This window comes from Aphis gossypii, chromosome 2 (genome assembly GCF_020184175.1).
Source record: "Aphis gossypii isolate Hap1 chromosome 2, ASM2018417v2, whole genome shotgun sequence".
NCBI classification, from domain to species: Eukaryota; Metazoa; Arthropoda; class Insecta; order Hemiptera; family Aphididae; genus Aphis; species Aphis gossypii.
Window position 1 is genome coordinate 34,091,833 of NC_065531.1, and position 22,944 is coordinate 34,114,776.

General features: G+C 25.1%; 2 protein-coding genes across 8 annotated transcripts in view; one reads left to right on the forward strand and one right to left on the reverse strand.

Moving 5' to 3' along the window:
- Positions 1-22,944, forward strand: part of LOC114127635 (junctional adhesion molecule A-like) — a 284,156-nt gene that overhangs the window by 179,883 nt on the left and 81,329 nt on the right. The gene's annotated exons all lie outside the window — the stretch shown is intronic.
- LOC114127619 (dynein regulatory complex subunit 5) lies at positions 18,236-20,209 on the reverse strand. Its single transcript, XM_027991911.2, has 2 exons — positions 19,168-20,209; positions 18,236-18,855 (listed from the first exon to the last, which is right to left on the reverse strand). The coding sequence occupies exons 1-2, from the start codon at positions 20,207-20,209 to the stop codon at positions 18,398-18,400; spliced, it is 1,500 nt and encodes a 499-aa protein (XP_027847712.2). The 3' UTR covers positions 18,236-18,397.

The window sequence follows — 22,944 nt, forward strand, 5'->3', positions numbered from 1 at the left end:
ACAATGCACTGTCCTGTATCAAAAATTAAACATATTAAAATTTAAAGTAAAATCTTTGGAAATCTTTATAGATTCCACAATATAATATATTTGAAAAGAATAATAACCCTAAATTAAACTTCCTGTTAACTGTATAATGTATAGCACTCTGAAATATAAATCCAAATCTCTCATTTTCTTTAATTTAAAAAAACAATACATAAAATTTTCTTGGAACGTGTTTTGAATATAACTTTATTTTAATTGCTTTTGTGCATATAATATATAGAGTGGCTATGTTATTAAATATTATATCACATATTTCTTTGTATGGTTAAATATTTCATAAATTAAAAATTAAACACTAAATAAACTGTATTTTTCAAATATAAATTTAAAAAAAAAAAAAATTAAATTAATTTTATTTACAACTATTCACATTTAATATTGAAATATATAATATGCTTAAATTATAGTTTTTTAATTGATATATCTTAAACGTGTATATTATATATTATTTTAAACAGTCACAAGTTTTTTTTTTTAAAAACTAGAAAAAACATACCCATAGAAATTACTTTGTTGAAAATAAGATTTTGAGTTAATCTAGTTATATTATAGTAGGTTACTGTTTTAGTGATACAGTTATTTAGATTGTGTTAAATTTTTATTTAAAAACAAATCACAGCAAAAATAATTCTTAGTGAATATAGTTTGTCATCCTATAATTGGAGTTGTAAATTTGAAATTTATATTGTTGCCAATTATTTGTTTTTTTTTTATGTTTCAATAAAAATAGTACATATCATAAAACTATTATTATATTATAACTAGTTATATTAATTTTTAAATAAATATAGAGACGTAATTTAATATGAATAAGATTGACACACAAAAAGCTTAAAATTATTCAAAATATTTTGAAAATTGTATTATGAATAGTAAAAATAAGAATACAATAAATTAAGTTTCAAGTACCTACTGTCGATGAATATATTTTTATCAATTTCAACAAATTAATATCTTATTTCGTCAAATTGTTAACTATAATTATTCATAAACAATTGTTATATTGTTTATATGATGCTAAATTTCAATATCAGTAGCTTTTAATATTAAGTAAAAAAAAGCTTATGACTTAACGAAGTACCTTTTGTAATAAAATAAATATACAAATTTATAACAATAAAACAATAAGTAATTACAAAATAAAATATACTTTTTTTTTTTTGACATGTTTTCTTGGCACATCACCAACGAACTTTGGCATATTGACTCTCGTGAATAAAAAAATATTATTAAAAATCAATAATTTTGTATTCATTTCTTTAAATGTTAGCTTTCATTTAATTCATTAAAAATGATTATTTTACTCGTGCATTATCGTATTATATACAATATTAAACGTGGATAGTATATTTTACAATTTATGACCACTAATCTTTTTAACTTTGATTTTGTCTATTTATATACAATTAATTTGATGATGACCTGTAGCTATTGTTAATGCTGATAATTCTTTATAAATTGTTTATAGATATTTTACTGTCTTTTTATAAAAAATATGATCGTTTGGAATAAAGTTTCGTAAACGATACAGCGGTAAACGAATTATAAATTGTATGTTAAGTATATGCTATTTTAATAAAATCTATGATTTGTTAAATTAACTTGACTGGGTTATAGACTTGGTCTATATTTTATAAATTTAAAATTTAAGTAACCAAATAATCTTGTACTTTTTAATAAAACATTCGTTGTAACCTAATTTTTAGGCACCCAAGACCCAAATAAACAATTTATGATTTGCTAACAAAAACTCTCATCAATGTTAAAAAAGAAATATAATATAGCTAGTAGTTAGGTTAATAGAAAACACAAATCACAGTAATAGGTACATCAATATAATACAGTTATAATACTAAAAAAATTACAATAGTTTTTCAAGGAAAGTATTAGTTTGTAATGGAGTCAATACTTAACGTTATTATATACATTGTCTACGTTTGTTTCAATCGGTCATTAAAAAAATATCAGCTCTCTCACAGGTTTTACTTTTTATGCTATGCTGATATAACTGTTATTACATACTACTCGTGTTAATCGTTTTGTGCCGTGTGTATACTTTTTATAGGTGCTATTTAAACTTTTGAGGACTCGGATACCTAGAGATTTTCCTTACATTTTACTAAGGAAATTAATTCTGATCGATCACCAAAGTTTTTCAAGAATAAATAGGTTAATAAAGTCAAGCTTGTATAATATTGATAATATTACTGAAAATAACTAACATTTATAGGAGAAGAAACACGTTTGTTCTTTTATCTTGAAAAAAAAAAGAAAAAATTATCTAAATAAAAAAAAATAGAAAACGTCCACCATCAACGGTAAACATAATTCTTATTAAACGTAAATCTTGTGAACTGATGACAATTTGCTTGATTAATTACCTAGCTTTTTGTCGTGGAAAATTGATACTCATTAAAACAAGGGATGATTTTTAAACCTTATACATTAGGTTAAATCTGATGAGATAAAGAAAAAAAATGCAACCAAAATATAATAAAGCTTTTTTTTTTGTTTGTGTGAACTGAATCGTGATTGACATTGTCTCATTGTCACTATATTTTCTAAGCCATGATATCAGAAATGGCTTAGGTTAGGTTAGGTATGGTTTATTATTTCAATAACATTTCATAAAAAAATAATAGAATAATTTTTATTTATAAATTTAAACTTTAAATTGTTTAGTTATTCATTGTTTTAATTTAACTAATTTAAATATTCTATATACCTATACATATTTTTAAGTTTCCCACCAAACGAATTTTATATGTCAAACACGAGAGTTAGAATTTTATTTAAGTAAAATTCTATAAAATATTATAATAAATTATTATATTTTTTTTATTTAATTTAATATTTACATAGATGATCAATATTGTTTTAAATTACATTTTTATGTATATTATGCTAATATTTTATAAGGTTCAAAAACGAAAATAACTGCCTACTAAAACTGTGTACCTATTCATCTCTTTTCACCAGTGTTAACAAAAATAAACGACAAAAAATTATCATCTTTTTGTCTTTTCATTTTAGTTTCCACCCATTATTATTCCGGTATTTAACAATTTAGTTTAAATAAGTTGTCATTGGAAGGCGTTTCCAGCGACCGGAAAAAATTTTCAGTTGGTTAAGTTAGGTTAGGTTTCCTATTAACGTCGAGAGTTGCTATCCTTTTAAACACCATTTAATTTCGTTGAAATAATTTAATTTACTTTTGAATTATCCAGTAAAATAAAGGTATAAAGTTTATAAATAGCTCTGAATAGATGAACGCATGTTTTTAATAAATGGATTTTTACCAACGAAAAATCACGTTTACAGCTCCATTTGGAAATTAGCATCTATTGGGTTACGTTATTTTTTGGGTAAAAACAAATAAATTATAATGAGCATTTGGTAGCGAGATCGACATTATAGGTAAGGACACGAAAAATAAAGACCCTTTGCATATATACGATGCGTCCTGGGATGATGACATTAACAATTGAAATCCAGTTACACATATTATATTACTGCCGGAAGACTGAACACGGTAAGTGCGATTCGTTAATATTTTACGATATGATGCATTCGATGCTCCATAAACCCGGATAGCCATTCAGCTAATTCCAAAATTAGTGTATACGAAGACATACTACAATAATATATATATATAGAGAGAGAGAGACAGAGAGAGAAAGAGAGAGATCAAAACTTGTACACATGCCTCGAAAACTCAGTAAATCCGTTGTCAGTTTTCGGATGCGTGTTTGCGCGTTGAAAAATTAATTGCTCCGACGTGGTATAACGACAACACAAACAAAAATTATGTCACACAATTCCGTCGCCGTCGTCGGCGGCAGGGTGAAACGCCTTTCCTGCTCGTCTTACACCACACCGGTCGCCACCAGACCGCCGAACGTGTTAATGGACGTGCCGTTTGGCCGCATGACGTCTACACTTAAAAACGGTCCGAAATTAATGATTGCTCGAGCCGACCGAGTCGCCTTTTCGTTTGTCTTGGAATTTAAAAACAAAAAAAAAAAAAACGCTATTTTTCTACGGCGAACGACGAGGACACGACGACAAAGACGAATAATACGCGTGCCATAACAATAATAACAGGGACGAAGAATAAGGAAAAAACAAACCCTCGCAGATATCAAACAATGCCGTAAATGGCGGCGGGGAGGGAAAATCCCTTTTGTTTCGCGCGATCGGCGCAATGGGAATAATGTACCTACTACGTGTTTCCGTTGTAAATGAAAATATCGCACTGTTATAATACATCCTACTCGCCGCACTCCAACTCGTGTATAATGATCGGTGTGTGTGTGTGTGTGTGTGTGTGTGTAAGAGGGGTAGTGTCAAAGCCACCATCAGTGAAGGACACGTCACAGACACGTGTCACGAGCCTCTCAGTCGTCGGTCGTTACAACTACCTAGGTCTTTGAAAGAACATATTACATAATGATACACAGCTGATGACAGGGTTGGTTACCGGAGAATCGCAGTCGTCTCGCGGCGTGTAATACTTTACAGTATTATAATATCACGACGTGCGCGGTGTATTATACAACGATTCCGCATAAAAATGATATAAAACGAGTTGTTTTTCGGCGTTTTCCACTCGTCATAGCCTTCGTCTCGCTGTGCCCAGACCACGAGTGCGGCGGTGAAAAGATCTACAAGTTCCGGGCGCGGATTTCGGTTTTCAGCAAGTTTCACTCATCGATTCGCCTTCGTTTCTAGACTGAAACGCACTCGTAAACACTCGTTACCTATGTGTATGCCGCACTCACGGGGTGGTAATTTCGGTACTGCGGATTGACCGCAGACGGTATTTTTTTTTTTTATTATTATTCCACTTTGTATGTCATGCTGGTAAAGCGAGTTTTTTTCACGGCTGAAGCGATAGTACAATTTTACATCGGCGATCCGTTCGCGTTCGACAAACATCAAAATCCTGTTAACGGTATAATAAACGATCAAATATAAAAAAATAAATAAATAAAATAAAAAATACGTATACCTATATATTATTACAGAAAACTATAGAAAATATTATTATAATTAATTAATTTATAAAAAACCGTATAGTATATTAAAACATTATTAAAAAAAAAAAAAACAAAAAAATACGAAAAATACGAAAAATAATTTATAATATTGACTGATGTGTTAGACGTGTACTCTCGTTAAACATCTCAAGGTTATAGTTATTTTGAGTAAACTGTCAGAGTTTCTTTTTTTCAGATCTTGTCGTTTCTTTTAGTGTCCAGCAACAATAAATTGTGTCATTTTTTCATCTTATTATAAGTCTCATCCCCCGGGTTAGATTAAGTACTAATGCAGGTAATATGTTTTACTTTCAAAGTAGAGTAAACATTTTACTTCGTTCAGAATATTTTTTGGTACTAGTAATCAATGATCGAATGCAATGTGAATAATAATAATAATTACAAAAAAACAAGTCACTCACAAATTAATAAGACTCTCTAAGTGTACCTAAATACCAATAGTCAACGGATTGTAAAATAAAAATATTGTTTTGCACTACTATCAGTAAATGTTGATATTAAATATATCATATTTATATCGACGTATATTTTATTAGTGAATCATTACCATTGCGATAACTTAATTGTGCTTATGTCATGACACGATTGTTAATACAGTGTATAGAATTCTTTAATTAGCGGTTAGCATAACAAATTATATATTACGAAATATTATGGTAGATTACTTACGACACCGGTACTGAAACCCACAAAACCCAACGTAGTAATTAACAAGTATATTAAGTACATTATAATATTATTATACGTTTCGTTAGAAAACAAGTGAAGTTATACCTAAGCTCTTAAATATCACTTCGTTCATGTTTTTATCTTATTGATCCGATGTGCGATAAATTCAATTAGCCAGTTTGAGGTTTATAATAAGGATACAGTGGTGGGTACTTTTTAGTGCTAAATTGAAATCAATTTGTAAAATATAGACATAGTAACGTATGTAATTATCGTTAATATAAATAGTAGTGTACAATAAAATGTATGTTTTTTTAAAAAATTATTTTTAAATTATCAATAATGAAATCAAGTTTAATTCATTAATTTGTTGTTTTATTTATTATCGAAGTTGTTATATGCTATAAAACTGCTGAGTTTAAAGCATATTATAATTACATAGTTAATATTAGTCAATTTTTATTTACTATTTTATTATGAAACTAGTATAAAATGTGAAATAAACTATGCAATCACTACAATTTTCTTTAATCACTTATTTAAAATAGTGTTTTTAATTCAATTTAAAATGTCATTATAAAACAGTTAACGTAAACAAAAATATTTTATAACAGTTAGGTAATTTTTATTCTACAGATATATATTTTATGAATTTACTATATAAATATAGAGTTATTTATAATTCAAAAACCTATACAAACACAAAAAATAATATAGGTAATATCTTGAACATTAAATTTTAATTGTATTTTTATTTAGTTCTATTATATCTAAATATATTTATCATAATATAAAAATGTCTATGATAATTCAAAAATATGTTATGCAGTAGTTATCCTAAATACATTTGAAACATTTTAAATATTAAATTATTATATTACTAGGTAATTCATTTTTAGATAATATTAGATTAGTGTATTACTATATGGAAAATTATAATATTTTAAAAATTGATTGGTATTTAATATTTGATAGCCAATTGACTAAGGTAGCTGTCATGTTTTTTTAAACGAAGGAAAATAAAGTAACCAAAAAAGGCTTTTTATAGAGAAAACATTATTATTCATTACATTTTTAAATTTAAACCTTATTCCACGAATAAGCGAACTTTATTTTAACTTACTTTAAGAATTTGTAAAAATGTATTTAAAATACAATCATTTTAATTGTATTAATAGTTCTTTGATCATTTTTAATTTCAATTATAATTTCTTGGTATAAAAATCTGATAGTTTGAAAAATACAAATTATGCCACTGACGATTGTATTATAGAACTATTATAAGTTATAAAAAATGCAAAATATACATGAATGTGTAACTATTTTAACAGTTTTGTATACCTATAAATTGTTTAGTTATCTGTTGTTAAATTATTTTTTTATAAAGATTATCAAATTTTGCAATATCAATTTCACACTGTCAAAATTGTTTTTAACTAAATATAAGGATGTAAAAAAAAACCTATTCACATTTTTTAATATGTATTTGAAATTAGAATTTTGATGAAATTTATCAAAATTGGAAAAAAAAACAACAAACTATTTTATAGTAAAAAAGAATTCATAAACATTTTCTTTTTATATCTGAGTTTAGAAAATTTAATATAAGATTCCTCATAAGTAGTTCATACTTCAACCAAAAAATCTAATAAATATATAAAGAAAATTATTTTTATAGGCATTTCCAGTAAAAATTTGGACAAAATAACTAGAAAATAAAAATTACGATGTTAATAATTGTTTTATAATTTAAAACTTTTACGTATACTGGTATACTATATAACAATGAATTTTACTATGTATATAAGTTAAGTTAGTAATTTTACTCTATATATATAAATGATATAATAGCATATTTGGTTTATTTTAATATATTATCTATTTATATTATCATGAATCTTTTTTCACTGTTAACGTTATTTACAAAAAGATATAATCACATTTTGTGTTAAATAAGTTGACATTATATGTTAAAAATATATAATAAAAAAATTATAATAATACTTAAAATAAAATGAGTAAATTTTTTCAGAAAAATATTATCAACCTACAGTTAGTAGTATTGAAAGTATATCATTTGATTCAAATTAGTACATTCAAAATGGTTTCCAAAACGACACATAATATACAGAAAAGTGGTACTTACTTTCCTATTTTTTAGAAGTACAAAGTTTCGTAGATTATATTATACAATATTGTATTTAGTTGTACATGGAAAAAATAAATTTATAACAATAAAAAGTTTTCAAAAATCATTTAAACAATTTTTCGGATGTGGTGAAAGTTAATTTATTATCGGTTATTTTTGGCACAAATTACATACACTCCATCTCTTTATATTAAAGTGTCAATTATGAATTAAGTATGTAATTTCGAGTATATTATAAATAATATGGCTTTGGTTAAATTATCCTGTTAATTACGCATTACTGACTATAATCCTAATTTAAATCAGACCGTAGAATGCGTTAATAGGAATGCTTATCGAATCTTTTTTGAGTAACTATGACTAATAAAACTATAATGTTACTATCCATACCTATAATTGGAAGTTTGAAATATCATACAATATAATATGCATAATATATTAAAGGTATTCAAAATTTAATACTCGTAGTGAATATGAATGTTCTATTATCTAAAATATAAATTGCATATGAATACCTATTTTCAAACCAGATTTGTACAATTAATACTACTGCTTTTCCATTAAAGTAAAATAGTATATAATAATTTATAATAGTATTATACATTTTAAATTTAAAAGTCAGTTAATCACTTTCAATGATTAGTAATCATCATTGATTACACATAACATTTATAAAAACATTTTATTAAATGCATCAATATGGTTGTTCTGTTACAACAGATTTTGCACTACTTACGAAAATTTATAATATGTTTTTATACAATTTATCTACCTTTTTTTTCAGTTTTAACGTATGTCATATTTAATTACTCGCCTAAGATTACTGTTAAAAATGCCTTCATAAAAATATTCAATTGAATTGATGGATTATATATTCAAGCCAAACCTATAAAAACATGTATCATTTTCAAGCTATTTAAGTAATAAGTTACAAATGTATAACGTTTTATTCTCTAAAACTTAATGTGTTTACGGAATATGAAATATTTAAAACAGAAATAAACATTGCTTTTTTTTTAAAAGCTTTTTTTATTTTTAAAGGAAAAAATAATTTATTTAAATCTCCCGATGTATATTGCAAACAAATTGACGACCATTTAAGTAAAATTAATACATATATTCAATTCAAATCCATGGAAACTCTTTAACTAAACAATAACTTATATCAATACATAGGTATAAAACGCTTAAAAATTCTTAATTTATCCTTTCCTTCACTGTTCACTACTGGTAGCACCAACATTTAATAATTCAAAATTTAAATGAGATTTCTAAATATAATAATAACTGTCATAAAATCAAACAGTTACATAATTAAAACTAAAAAAACATATTTAAATTATAATTCTGAATGTATTTTTGTCGTTTTATAAGTTATAAGTAACAAACAAAAATAATAGATAATTTAAGATTGAATTTCTGTTTTAAAAATAAAACGTCTAAAATACACTGTCGGTATATAATAATACATTATAATAGTATAAATCAATATCCATTTCCTCACATTTTAAATTAGTAAATATAGGTAAATGAATATATTTTTTGAAATGTATGGGTATTATTAAAGAAAACAATTGATTTATGTATAGTTATTAGTTATACTCATATATGTTATTACTTATATGTGAATAATATCAATTTCAACTGTGACCATGACAGTTTTTCAATGATTTTTCTTTGGGTACAATTTATATGTTTGTTCAACTTGGATATGGAATTTCAGAATGTTAAGTTATTTCTTTCCTTTAAAACATTTAATTTCTCATTCAAATTTCTTATCAATATTTAAAAAAATATATGATTTATCGTCATTTTATTTTTGAATTTGTATATTTATCAGATTTTTAAATGAAAAGGTATAACCTTTTTTTAAAAATAAAATACCAGATAGTTTATTTAAAATACAAATTCAAATTTTAACTAAGAATTGCTTAAAAACCCAAATTTGTAAAATATTAATAATAAGATATTTGAAGAACATTTATGATTACTGAATGACTTGTATAATACTTAAGTCCTCACCAAAACCTGTCATAATAATTTTGCTAGATTCATTGTGATGTGTGAGAAAAACGTGCGTCTGATATATGTTGAAAACCACCATTCATTTTAGCCAAGTACACCATATTTACAGGTTTACACACATCTCTCCATAAAGGTTGCCTGCCACTTGGAGTTCCTATAGAACGTAGACGAATATACAAAAATAATCATTATGCTCTACTGAGGAACTCGTTAAATAACAACCAAATGACGTATAATTAACCTCTTCGCATGCGTCATACCTCAATGCCACAGCTATGCATCTTTTGATGGTATCACACTTCAATATCTCAAATGATTCTTGAGACATTTTTCTTTTTAAAAAAAATAATAATAACATATTTTTAGTACTCTGGTCTCTCATTAATTTAATTTGTAATAAATATTATTAATTACATTGATTTTTATCGTATACTATTAACTATTATGTAAATGTATATTGTTATTTTAATTAACTCATCAACAAAGATTGGATTTAAAGACAATATAAACAGTAAAAAAAGAATGTTTAAAATGTGAAAAAGTCCAAAAAAGCATTTATTGACTAACAACATTTAATCTACCCATCAAGACACAAAGACACATTTTAACTTATAAATACGATTAGTATAGATACTTCTACAAACGCTAAATTTACTTAATCGAATATTTTATTGATACGTTTATAAAAACGGTAATAAAGCATAGCCATTAAAGGTAATTTTAAACATAACATAAATAACGAGAAGTAATCTCTAGTTTTCATCGATTTGTACCATAATATGTTATATTAAAATATTGATAATATTAAACACATAAAAATGAAAAATAAATATTTACTTATTATCTTAGAAACCAAATGAAACACATTTTCGAATAAGAATTATTAGTCATTAGATATATTTTAAAAAGTAATTTTCTTTCAAATTCAATATTCTTAAAATCAAACATATATAACCATATTATAACTATATATAGTATATAACAAGTTGATACTTATTTGGTTTTACAGTTTTAATACGGGTTACATTATTAAATTTGTTTATATTACACTATTAAATTGGAAAATATTTTATGTCAAAAACTCAAAAATAACCTAAATAAATAAAAAATCACTAAAAAATAAACTGTTAATTGAATGTATGTTCATTGGAGATACATGTTTTTATCAGACCTTCAACATACTATATATTAAGTATTAATCCCACAATATTCTGGTTTTAATATTAAATTTTACTATGCTAAGTATTTTGTATTGAATGATATATTATGAAACATGATAGTTATGCGAATCAATAGTTATGTTTTTTGAAAATTATGTGTTAGTAGGTACTTGGTGTAGTATTACCTTCATTTCGCAATTGAATTTCTATTTTTTCATTTTATGATTTTATGAGTTTTTATCATGAACACAATAGAAAATTCGAACTATAATTGATTTGATTGAATTATATTAAATTAAAAATAATTAATCTATAGATATATATTTTATTTAATCAAATATTTTTTTTTTATTGATTGAATTGGTTAAACCGTTGTTTAAACTACTTTTTAAAACTATAATAGGGTAATGGTTTATTTTATTGAAAACATCAATTAGAAAATAATTTTTTTTAAATATTATACGAATGAGACGTAATAAATTATTTTTGTTATTTCTAAATCATATATTATTCCATACAATAAAATTGATAATACAAGATTTTAACAATATATAAATAAAAATCATCTTTTTTTAATTTTTTCGTCAACTGTTGATTTCTTTTTTATTTTATTTCAAACATGCCTCAAAATATCAAAAAAAAAAAATGTTTGTCAAATAAATACATTGTTTTACAAGTTTAAATTTATATTTTAATTGTTCAGATACAATAATATGGTACTGATAGAAATATTAATAGGGTTAATACTTATCATTATACTTTATTTGTTTAATTCAACTTTCTTACTAAGAAATACTTGTCTTTCTGAGAAATACTTAACATCTATAGTACTTTGTATGCATATGTCTTACAACAATATTAAGACTTAATACTTAAACATAAACGTATAGTAACATTATTTCATTAAGACAATATTTAAACATTTAATGAGAATAATGATTATTTTGAAGAGAACAAAATGTATTTGAATATAATATAATCATTAGTTTCAATTTTACTTACAGTTTATGATATTCTTTTAAATGCTATTTTAAAGCAATTTAAATGGCGATCAATGATCAATTAATCAAATTGTATCTACTTTATATTTGGTTTATATAATAAAAATTGATTTAAGTAAAATTTATTACCTATTTTAACACATTTCTTAATATATTAAATCACAATGCCATGCATTTAAACAAAAATAAAGTAATATATTACTATATTTTCACGTTTATTAAATTCGCTTTATATATTTTTATCAATGTAAGATAAATATTTAGCTAATTTTTAATTTAAACGTATAATACTTAACAGTACAAACTATAATTTGTATCCCAAATATAATTGAATGCTATTATTATAATACTTCATAATTATAATCTAAAAAAATGTTTGCTTGACATACATCTTTTCCTCGTTAATGTATTTTTTAAAATTAAACTTATTAATGTACTATTGAGTGTCTTTTTTCATAAATATTATAAATTTGAAAGAACCATATTATGTGTTTTATTTATGTATTTCTTAAGATAATAAATTAATACATTTTTATTATAAATTATGTATAGTTTCAATATACAGTATGCTACAGATTTTTTCTCAATTCATTATACAAGCTTATGCCTACAAAATATGATATACTTTTATCAACTTCGATGACCTTGAACTATATCATTGAATACTTTTTCATATATATATTATGGTGAAATAGTTTTGGCAAAAACTAATATAATTATCAAAACATGTATTGACATTGAGACAAACATAATTATTAACCAATATCAATTATATTGATATATAAATATGTTTTATAATATATATATTTATATTATATTATAATCTACTATAAATTATGTATAAGTATAGAATAATATTTGATTTGTTTAAAATTAATATATATATAATATGTTATAATGTGTTATAATGTAATACGAGATATATTATTATTTGTAAAATATCAATTATTTCGTGGTAATTATTGCTTTTATGGAATGGGTAATATATGTTATAAGTTGTGGAAGTTATTAACTACAAATAGTAATAAATATTATTAAATAAATTATACTATTTACCTTTTAATAGTACCTCTAAATATAACTGTTTATAATTATTTTTTGAATTAATATAAAACAGTTATTGTTGTAATTATAAATATATTATAATCATTTAATTACACTGAAAACTTAGATAGTAGTCTAAGTAAATTATGGATAGTTAATTGAATTAAAATTTACATCTCTATTCTAGGAGACACTTTATTATCTAGTTAATTTGTTTGGGGTAGGATCTTTGCCAAATACCAGTCCAATTTCAAACACGAAATACACACGTCATAAGGCCCTTGCTACTAGAATTTGTGGCAATTTTATTTATGTATGTAAGTTTTATAATAAATTCTTTATCATAATGGGTGCTACGGATTATGTTGTACGTAGGTATGCACATAATCTTGTATAAAATATAATTTTATTATTCACTTGTATCTAAAAATTATATTTATGACCCACAATAAATACATCATTATAAAGTATCTATAGATTTCTTGAAAAGTAAGTTTCAAATATTTCCTTTATATGATATATAAAATATAAAATAAAACACAAATAAATTATATATTCTTAAGTCACATTAAAAGGGTAAATTCCAGAAAAATCATTTTAAATTCTATTTTATGTTTGTATATTATATTACTTATGAAAGAAAAAAAATATAGAATACAATTTCCATCTACCTGCATTTCCTATGCATCTATCCATATTAAAAAAAAAAATACATATACATATACATAGATAATAACGAACAGTGTTGTTATTATTCTGCAACTACCAAAGATACTTACTTATACCTAGTAATAGTATATTATGAATATGAATTATGCATATGGTGTATAAAATATATACATAAATATATAAACATAGGTATATAACTTAAGTATATAGAGTATAGCCTATAAAGAATAGCTACGTGTTATTACGATATCGTAATATCCTTAATTATAGTTAAGATAACGAACAAATCATAATTAACAAGAAACGTGTTAATTTTCCTGGATCATAATGTTAATTATATTGTAATTTGTCATTATGTGCGTAATATTATATTGCTTGTATAACAATATCTCTATTTTATCTGATAACACAAAACTAAAATTATGACGATACATGTATAACACTTTGTGGTAACTGATCACTAGTCACAACTCGTTGTTTAATTATAGATAATTTCACTACAAGAGAACAAATAATAGTTATAACTATATCTATATTAAAACGCTTATATCTTATGCACTCATAACTGAACAGCAAGATTGATTCTCAACAGAGCACATCATTTCATCAATAATCAAACATCAAATGAAGGTTTAAATCGACATGATACTGAGAATACTTAAAACTAACATTTGCTAATAATCTATGTCATTGAAGCCTGTACTTAAACTCTATATTAATACAAATTGAAAAAGATGTGAGGTTTACGTATAATTTTATTTTATTCAAATTTTTATTATTTTGGGAAGATCAAGTAGGATCCCTATAAACAAGTATTCCAGCAAGTTTCATACATAATATCTAAAAAAAATGTATTGCTCTAATATCAAATTATATTAATAATAATTTATACCTCACAATCTTCTTGATTCGGCACATCATTTATAATCTTCTAGTGTTGGTCCTTGTACAAAGTATATCTTTTTTTTTTTTTATAAATATATTCTATACATCGTGATAGTCTTCATTTGATACTATTTACCACATATTTTTTACGCTCCCAGTTTACTTTCTATACTATGATTACTCTCTAACAAAAAATGTATATATCAAGAACATAAAACTACCAGTGATAAATTAATTTCTTAGAAAGATGGAACTGTATGTTATACTTAAACATCTTATTTGTATTTGTTGTCACAATATAGTATTTATATTTACTTCAACTTAAATATAATAGGTGTAATATAATTAAGCGTAACTTATTACACTGTAAAAATAATGAAATTTACAAGCAAAAAACCTATTAATATTTAAAAAAAATAATTATGAATTTAAAAAATATTATTTAGGAAAATTACTTATAAAAAATATTTGAAAATGTAGATTATGAAAAAAATTTGGGTAGTTTTTGAAACGTGTAATAGAAGTTGCTTGAGTGTTGAACATTAATTGATACTGTAGAAATAACCAGAAAATGGTGTTACGCCTATATAATTCTGATGTTCACCACATACACACATAACGTCATAATAACTTCTCTACCGACTAATATTATTGCAATCTCCTAATTACTTTCTACGTAATAAATTAAAACGTAAACTTCAGTTACCCACATTGGTTACGTCGTCACTATTTGTTAATGTTTGCACATTGTACATTAAGCTGTGACACTGCACACACGGCTCTTAAGTTTCGTATTTGTCGGATTGTTTTGTGCACCGACAAGTTATTATTATTATTTTAATCTGTTTGTTCGACATTTCAAACAATTCAACTACTGTCCGTAAAATAGTTAAGAACCGTATTTTTTTTTTTTTACCAAAATTTAATTGAAAGCTAAAATTGAATACAATTTAACATACTTTTTAGTTGTGACTATACTTATGTTTTTAATTCACCAATTAATTTGAATAATTTAAATTAGTACATTTAGAAGGTGTACAGATACAACTTTTAACACCAAAAAAATAGTTAATGTACAAACATCCATATTCTTACACTGTAAATATTTAATATAAATATTAAATTTGTTTTTCTACCTTAAGATTTTTCAATAAATTTATTTATTTGATATTCATTCCTATTTTCATTTGTCTAAAATATTAATATTTTATTTTTAAAGGATCAATAGTCAAATTTCGTTTACAAATCGATTCAAACCAATGTATTCATAATTATGATTTAGTATAAAGTATAAAGTATTCATTATTATTTTTTCTATTGACTTTTTTGATCAGTGCGATAACTCAATACTCTCAATAATATGGTTAATATTTACTTCAATGTATATATTATTCAATTCTGTCATTGGTTATCCTAAAATTATAAGAAATAACTGAGCTAATAAATTTAAATGTATATATTAATATGTTCTTAATTCCGCTGTCATTTCTGTTACTGAGAATATTCAAAGTCTCGTAGTTTAATTTTTATAATGCTTATAATTCTGTGGCTAACTAAAAAAATCCATTTTTCATAAATTTAACTTGTATTTTGTAAGCGTTTTATTTCAATACACAGGTTGAATTTTTGATCACTAGCCAATATCTCAGTAAGTATTAGAAATTTTAAAATATTTTTTTTTTAAACTTTCTAGGTTTTACTGTTTTACACTGTGTTGTAATTTTGATGATTTTAATTGTCTTCCATATTTGATAAAACTCTATTAAAATTTAATTTTCAAATGGCAACACCTATATTTGATAATAAGAATCTAGAAATATATTAAAATATTTTTGATGTTTATAGTATTCTTTATAGTATTCAATTTCAATAATCTGTTTGCGTCTGATTAATTTTTAAATATTCGATAAATTAACTGCTACTAATAAATTTATAACCCAAAAGCTAAAACGAAATATTATATCAATTTAACGATACCTATAATTTCTATGATCAATAATAACTAATAAGTAAAATGGTCGTACGAAGTTTAAAAAAAAAAAAAAAATTAAATTTCTTATAATTTCCGAGATATTGACTAGTTAATGATAAAAATAAATAAATAAATAAAAAAATAACCCTATAAGTGGTATTTTTGTTGAACACAGAAATATAACAATAAATATTATAACAGACAACTATAAATTATTATAATACGTATAATAATCTATACGTTTACTTAAAATCAAAGAAGTACAATTTTAATTATATAAATATAAATTATTTAAACACAACGAATAGTCGTTTTTGGATACATTATTGCATATTGTCTACCATTAAATTGATATCAAAATATTTATTGTATTTTACGTTTTACAGAGCGATTGATTAAAGTTCCCATAGCAACATAATGGAACTATAAACTCAAAAACGTATTTTATCTCGTTAAGGTTTCATTAAGTTAATTTCATTATCTCTAGTTTATGTCGCATGATTGTTACTACCACTTCAACGATGTTTTCTGGTTGGTGTACTCGTCAAAATTAATTTAATTGACTATTTTAGTGTCAAGTAAACCGAATAATCACAAATAATATAATGTAAAGCTTTCAGAGATATATCTCCAAATGAATATCACGCATTGTGTTCGAGAGGAGGAAATTAGAGCAACTTGGCATCCACTACCCGGAAAATCGGCCTGCGAAAATGTTGTCTGTAATTGAAACGCCTGTTCTAAACCGTTGACACATGTTACTGTGTAGTTAAAACCACAGGAAAACTTGAACTAAAATTTATATTATTAATTAAAACTGAATATTATTGTACGATTAAATTTTTTGTGAGAAGATGGGTGATAAAATAACTTAAATGTTGACGGTGAAGACAGGGAACAGAAATCTATAGAAAACTGTCTTTTCTAGTTTAAGCGAATAATATTAGCCTCTCAGCTGTTCTCGGTTCTTTTAAATTATATAAATGATAATAACTATTGAAAATAATACGTTTCTTCGTCAGGTAGAATAATCTATACATGTTATTCATTGGCACTTTACTCTACTTCAAATAATACCACTGTGTTGGTACTTATTTATTTTAATCAATAAGTTTTAAAATAGTTCAAATCAATATGAATTTAGTGTAAGTTATAGGTTTTACAATGAAACTAGTATTTATTTTAGGAAAAGATTTGTAAAATTTAATTTATTTGAAAATTAGGATGTATTTATAAATGTATAAAATTATTGAAGTATATAATAAATAGCACATGAAAACAGTATTGTTACCAGATAAAGTAGGCTATAACCTATGCAGTTTGATCTACTATATTTAAGAACAAAAAATAGTATTATAAGATAGAATGGTATATTGATACAATATAATAATGTATATTATTTTCTGTTAATCATTATGTTCTTCTGAAAAGAACTAATTTAAAAATTATTGTTTTATATCGAAGAACAAGACTAAATCAAAATTTATGAAAAATTTTAAAAATTAAAATTAGTATAAACATCTCAGTAGAATTTATTAATTTAATAAGACAGGTTTTGTTTCACTATAATTTTTAATTAATAAATATTTTCGTTAAAAAGTTATATGACATTATTATTAAATTGCACTATAAAAATGTTTAAAAACCAGTTTTAATGATTATTTGAGTATTTTTTTTCATGTATTAATAATTATATATAGATAATACAGTTTATATTATAATAGTCCTTCTTTTTCGTCATTTTCCATGATTTCTAATTCCATCATCTCTTCTTCCAATGAGATATTGTCTTCTTCTTTTATTTCATCATATAAGTACTCGAAATCCAAATAGATAAACGCAGAACGTTTATTGTGTTTATTATAAAATCCTACTCTGCTTAGAAAATTTGTAATGTTCTGAGAGAAGTTGCAATTTTGAAGAGAAATAATTTCAATATTCAAATTCGTTTTCAACGATGTGTGTAACGCAATAGCCACTTCTAAAGTTAATGGATTGTTATCTATTTCTAAAGCACGTAATCCATGATCATATGCTAATGATTGAGCAATGTTTAAGCCTCCAATTTCTGTTATATTACAGTTACGAATCCGAAGTTTAGTAAAAGGCTGAACTCCTGACGCTAAAGCAGATGCTAAATATTTAGCACCAATATCACTTATATTATTCATACCTAAAAAAAATTATTTTATTTCATGCATATTAATATCATTTATGAAAGATTATTATTATAAGTTACTTAAATTATTGTTTAGGGTATTTTTTTATTATTTTATTTATATGTTGTTGTTTTTTTTAAAGTTAAAAAAATATTAAATTTTTTTAGAAATTAATACACAATACGTATTGTTATATTATCATAATTTATGCATGCCAAGTTTTAAAACTTTTATATTTTATTGCAATAAAAATAATATTTTTTAAAAAAGTTTAAAATGGAAAGTTAAAAATCAAATAATTATTTTTTCTTTTTGTAAATACGTACTTAAATTTAATTCAATTGCCGGATAGTTGTTATTTCTTCTCCATAACATAACAAATGATAATGATTCAACTCCATCTGGGCCGATTTGGTTACCACACAAGTTTACTAACTTTAACGTTCTCGCAGTTTTTACAAAATGTGCTACTGATTTCACACCTAGTGAACATAGTTTACAAAACGAAAAGTTTATTTCTTCGAGACCATGATATTCCATCAAATATGGTAATAGCCTGTTGAACTTAGCCATATTTAGTTCACTCTTAGTGATTGCCAGGCTGGTCAAATGTTTCGATATTAACAAACCACGGCCAAGCGTGTCCATGTCATCAATATTGAACCTGTACTGTGCAGGAGTATATATCGGTGGCTCAGTTGTAAATGTCCTGGAACCATAAACTAGACTTAAAGTCCGCACATTATTTAAAATACCCAACACAAAACTCAAATCGATGTGAATCGGATCGTAAGGTAAATAATCTTTCGATTCATCGATCGACAATGTCTGTACCATCAAACCTTGAATACGAAGCTGTTGGCAAAATATCGAAGTAACATATGGGCTGCAAACCATCAATATCTCGGAAAGTTCCGATTCATCAACATATCCTGGTTCCAAGTTTTCAATTATTTCCGATACATATTTGGTCAAATAAATAATTTTCAAAGACTCTGTAACTACAGTGTTCCGTGTTGTTTTAACAGAGTTCGGCCATGTATGGTCGTACCGCCGTCGCCAATACTCATCGCCAGGAACATGGATGACTAAAGAGATCGGTAAACTAATACTCAGTATTTCCACAAGATACTCTATGTTCATGTGATTAATACAATCAAACAACTGTTTGGGATACTGAGCAAAATGGTTGGCTATATTATCTAAACAAAGTAATTTTAACGGTTTGGCTGTACAATCCGCCCAGCTAAAGTCCACAGAGTTAATATTATGTTCGACCTCATTCGATCGCAACCTGCAAGGGACAGTTTTTTCTGATGGAATGAATAGGTGAAAAGTTGTCTTTGGTATTGTATGTGGAATCCACATAATAAAACTGGTTATATTAAAAAAATTACACACAGAATTTTGTTAATTAATTACGCACAAAAACTCGTTAATTATTTAAAATATGATAATGTATGAAGTAAAAAAAAAAACAAAATTATCATGATTTTTAATAAATAAAAGTGATTCAGTTACCCAAACTTTGAATTGTATAAACTTTATATTAACGTTACCGTGGTAATAATGAGTAATTTTTATCGATTTAAAAAATATAAAAATAAAATAAAATATAAACAATGTAATACAATTATTCACATTTACATTTACATAATATGAACATTAAACTAGTATCTTAGCATTTGCACAATACGATGGAAGTGAATCAAATATTTAAATATGGACGGATATATTAAGTAGAAATTCATAACAGAGATTAATTTGATGATCTATTATATGATTTATTTTAAATGGGAGTCTATATGATATGTTTAACATATCAAACTACTCTGTAAATAATAATCTACACGATATACTGAATAAATAATACTGCGTGCTGTTTAAAATATAAAAATTACGTTTTCCTCTTAACTATCTTCTACTTTTTTCTATCCAACTTTATGATATTATGTAAGTATAAATGTATAAATTTAATAATAAAATAATCATAAATAACTAATAAGAATAGTTCTTGAATACTAAGATCAAATTAAAATAAAGTAGTTTATCACATAAAACATGATATTATTATAGTCAATCATTACCAAGAAACTTCAATAAAACACTAGGTAAAATTTATAATTTTTTGGGTAGTAAAAGTAAAATATATTCATAATTAGTATAATTTGTATATGAAAATCAATAGACCCAAATAATTATTATGATATTTGACAAAATGGTTGTAGCAATCCTGTTATAATATTCAATTTGGTTATTAGCTTCAAATAATGTAATATTATCTCAGCTAAGCTTTGAATAATGAACTTTGTCGATTTTATCGTAAAAATTATAATATAGCTATATGATCAGACTCGTTGGTAGATACTTCAATCTGTACCTTATAGTATAGTTTATATAAGGATGTTTATTATGATGATGTCGTGAAAGACACTATTAACTCTGGTTTCAAAAGTGTGATCACGATCCGGGGTTATTATTCGAGAACGATAAGTGCAGGAAACGTGATTTGTGTACCCGTTATGCGCACACAGGAAAAGTGTATAAGTAATTCGGGTGAAATAAATAATTATCATCGTCGTCGACGTGGATATTATACGGGAGTGTTTGCGAACGCCATTTCGTTCGGTAACACACGGCCATCCAATAATGTTCATCGTATTATAATAGAATTTAATATGTATTACGTGACTCGGGTAAAAGCTGAACGGGACCGGAAGTGGACGACCGCGGATGAAAAATTTGAGGGTGACACCATGCATTAGCGCGTTTTTAACCATGTACCCATGTATGCGAACAGTATATCCTATTCTATAACCATCGCGCAACCCTTGCCCGCACCGCCGTGGAAACTGTATATATTTTCCCAGCTATCATTTCCATCGGTCTTCTACATTTCGATCTAGAAACAGCCCTTTCTCGGTTGACACCGCCCAGAAAACGCATCCGTGTGCACGTAGCTCGGGTTCATCCGGTCCAATAACTAATGGACAAACGACTTTGCGTGTCTGCTTTCCTGCACGCGCGGCCGCGCCCCTAGACAGATTTACTGGGCCGTTACTTTGGAGACAAACAAAACCCTCACTGAGTGGTCTGGTGTTACGAGAAATGAGCGCATCCGTAGATGGAATTTAAATGGAACTGGTACGACTGAATACGGTCAAAATAGAACGGACGAAGAGAGAAAGTTTAAGAGAGAATGAGAGGGTAAGAAGGTCGTTATGAGAGGGTAGAGTGATAGGAAGAGGATGTGACGATGAGGGAAAGGAATTAATGCGGTCGATAAGAAGATGGAAAAAACGGTTTTTTTATCAATTTATATTGCGATTGAATTGTGCGTGAGTGTGTGCATTGTACGATTTTATTATTATTATTACTTTTTTTTTGTTACAAAATAGGATCAATTTGCTGGACTCTCTTAGCAGCCGACGCTGAATCTGTTGCGTGTCCCTTCGTGGCGATAGTCATGACGAGTAATAATCGTTTTCACTGAGCGGATATAATGCTTCGCTAATTTCCGAACGGGCCAATTGGTATTTTATAATAGTTATGTGTGGAAATTACATAAATTTTCTTGATATGAATATTGCTAGAGTTAACATTCTATACCCATAAGATTGTAGTTTACTATTACAACTATGTATCGTTATTTTATTTATTATTTTTTTTTTTTTTTTATGTATATAAGATTCGCATAATATCTTCATATAATATGTTAGAATGTGATGAATGAATATATGAAATACTTAAATATTCCAATTATGTACGAAAAGTATTTTAAAATTTCTTTCACTTGATTTTAATTTATATTTTAATTCGCTATTTAAAATTTTTACTAACTTCAAAATAAAAATATTTTTATTTTGTAGTTAAATTAATAACGTATAACAACTATATGCGTAGTATTAAAAAAATAAAATAAAAATAAATGTTAAAAAACAAATAAATACGCATAAAAACAAATAAAATGATAAACAAATAATTAACAAATACATATGCATACTACAAATTAAATTCTTTAATCTAGAATAATTAAGTCTGGAGTGCTGTAAATTTGGTGTAAATTGAGTATTATTAAATATTATTATTATTATTTTATTATT

Coding starts and splice junctions, on each gene's coding strand:
- LOC114127619 (XM_027991911.2), bottom strand. CDS start 20,209: ATGTGGATTCCACATACAATACCAAAGACAACTTTTCACCTATTCATT. Junction 18,856..19,167: donor GGCAATTGAATTAAATTTAA/GTACGTATTTAC, acceptor AATTTTTTTTAG/GTATGAATAATATAAGTGAT.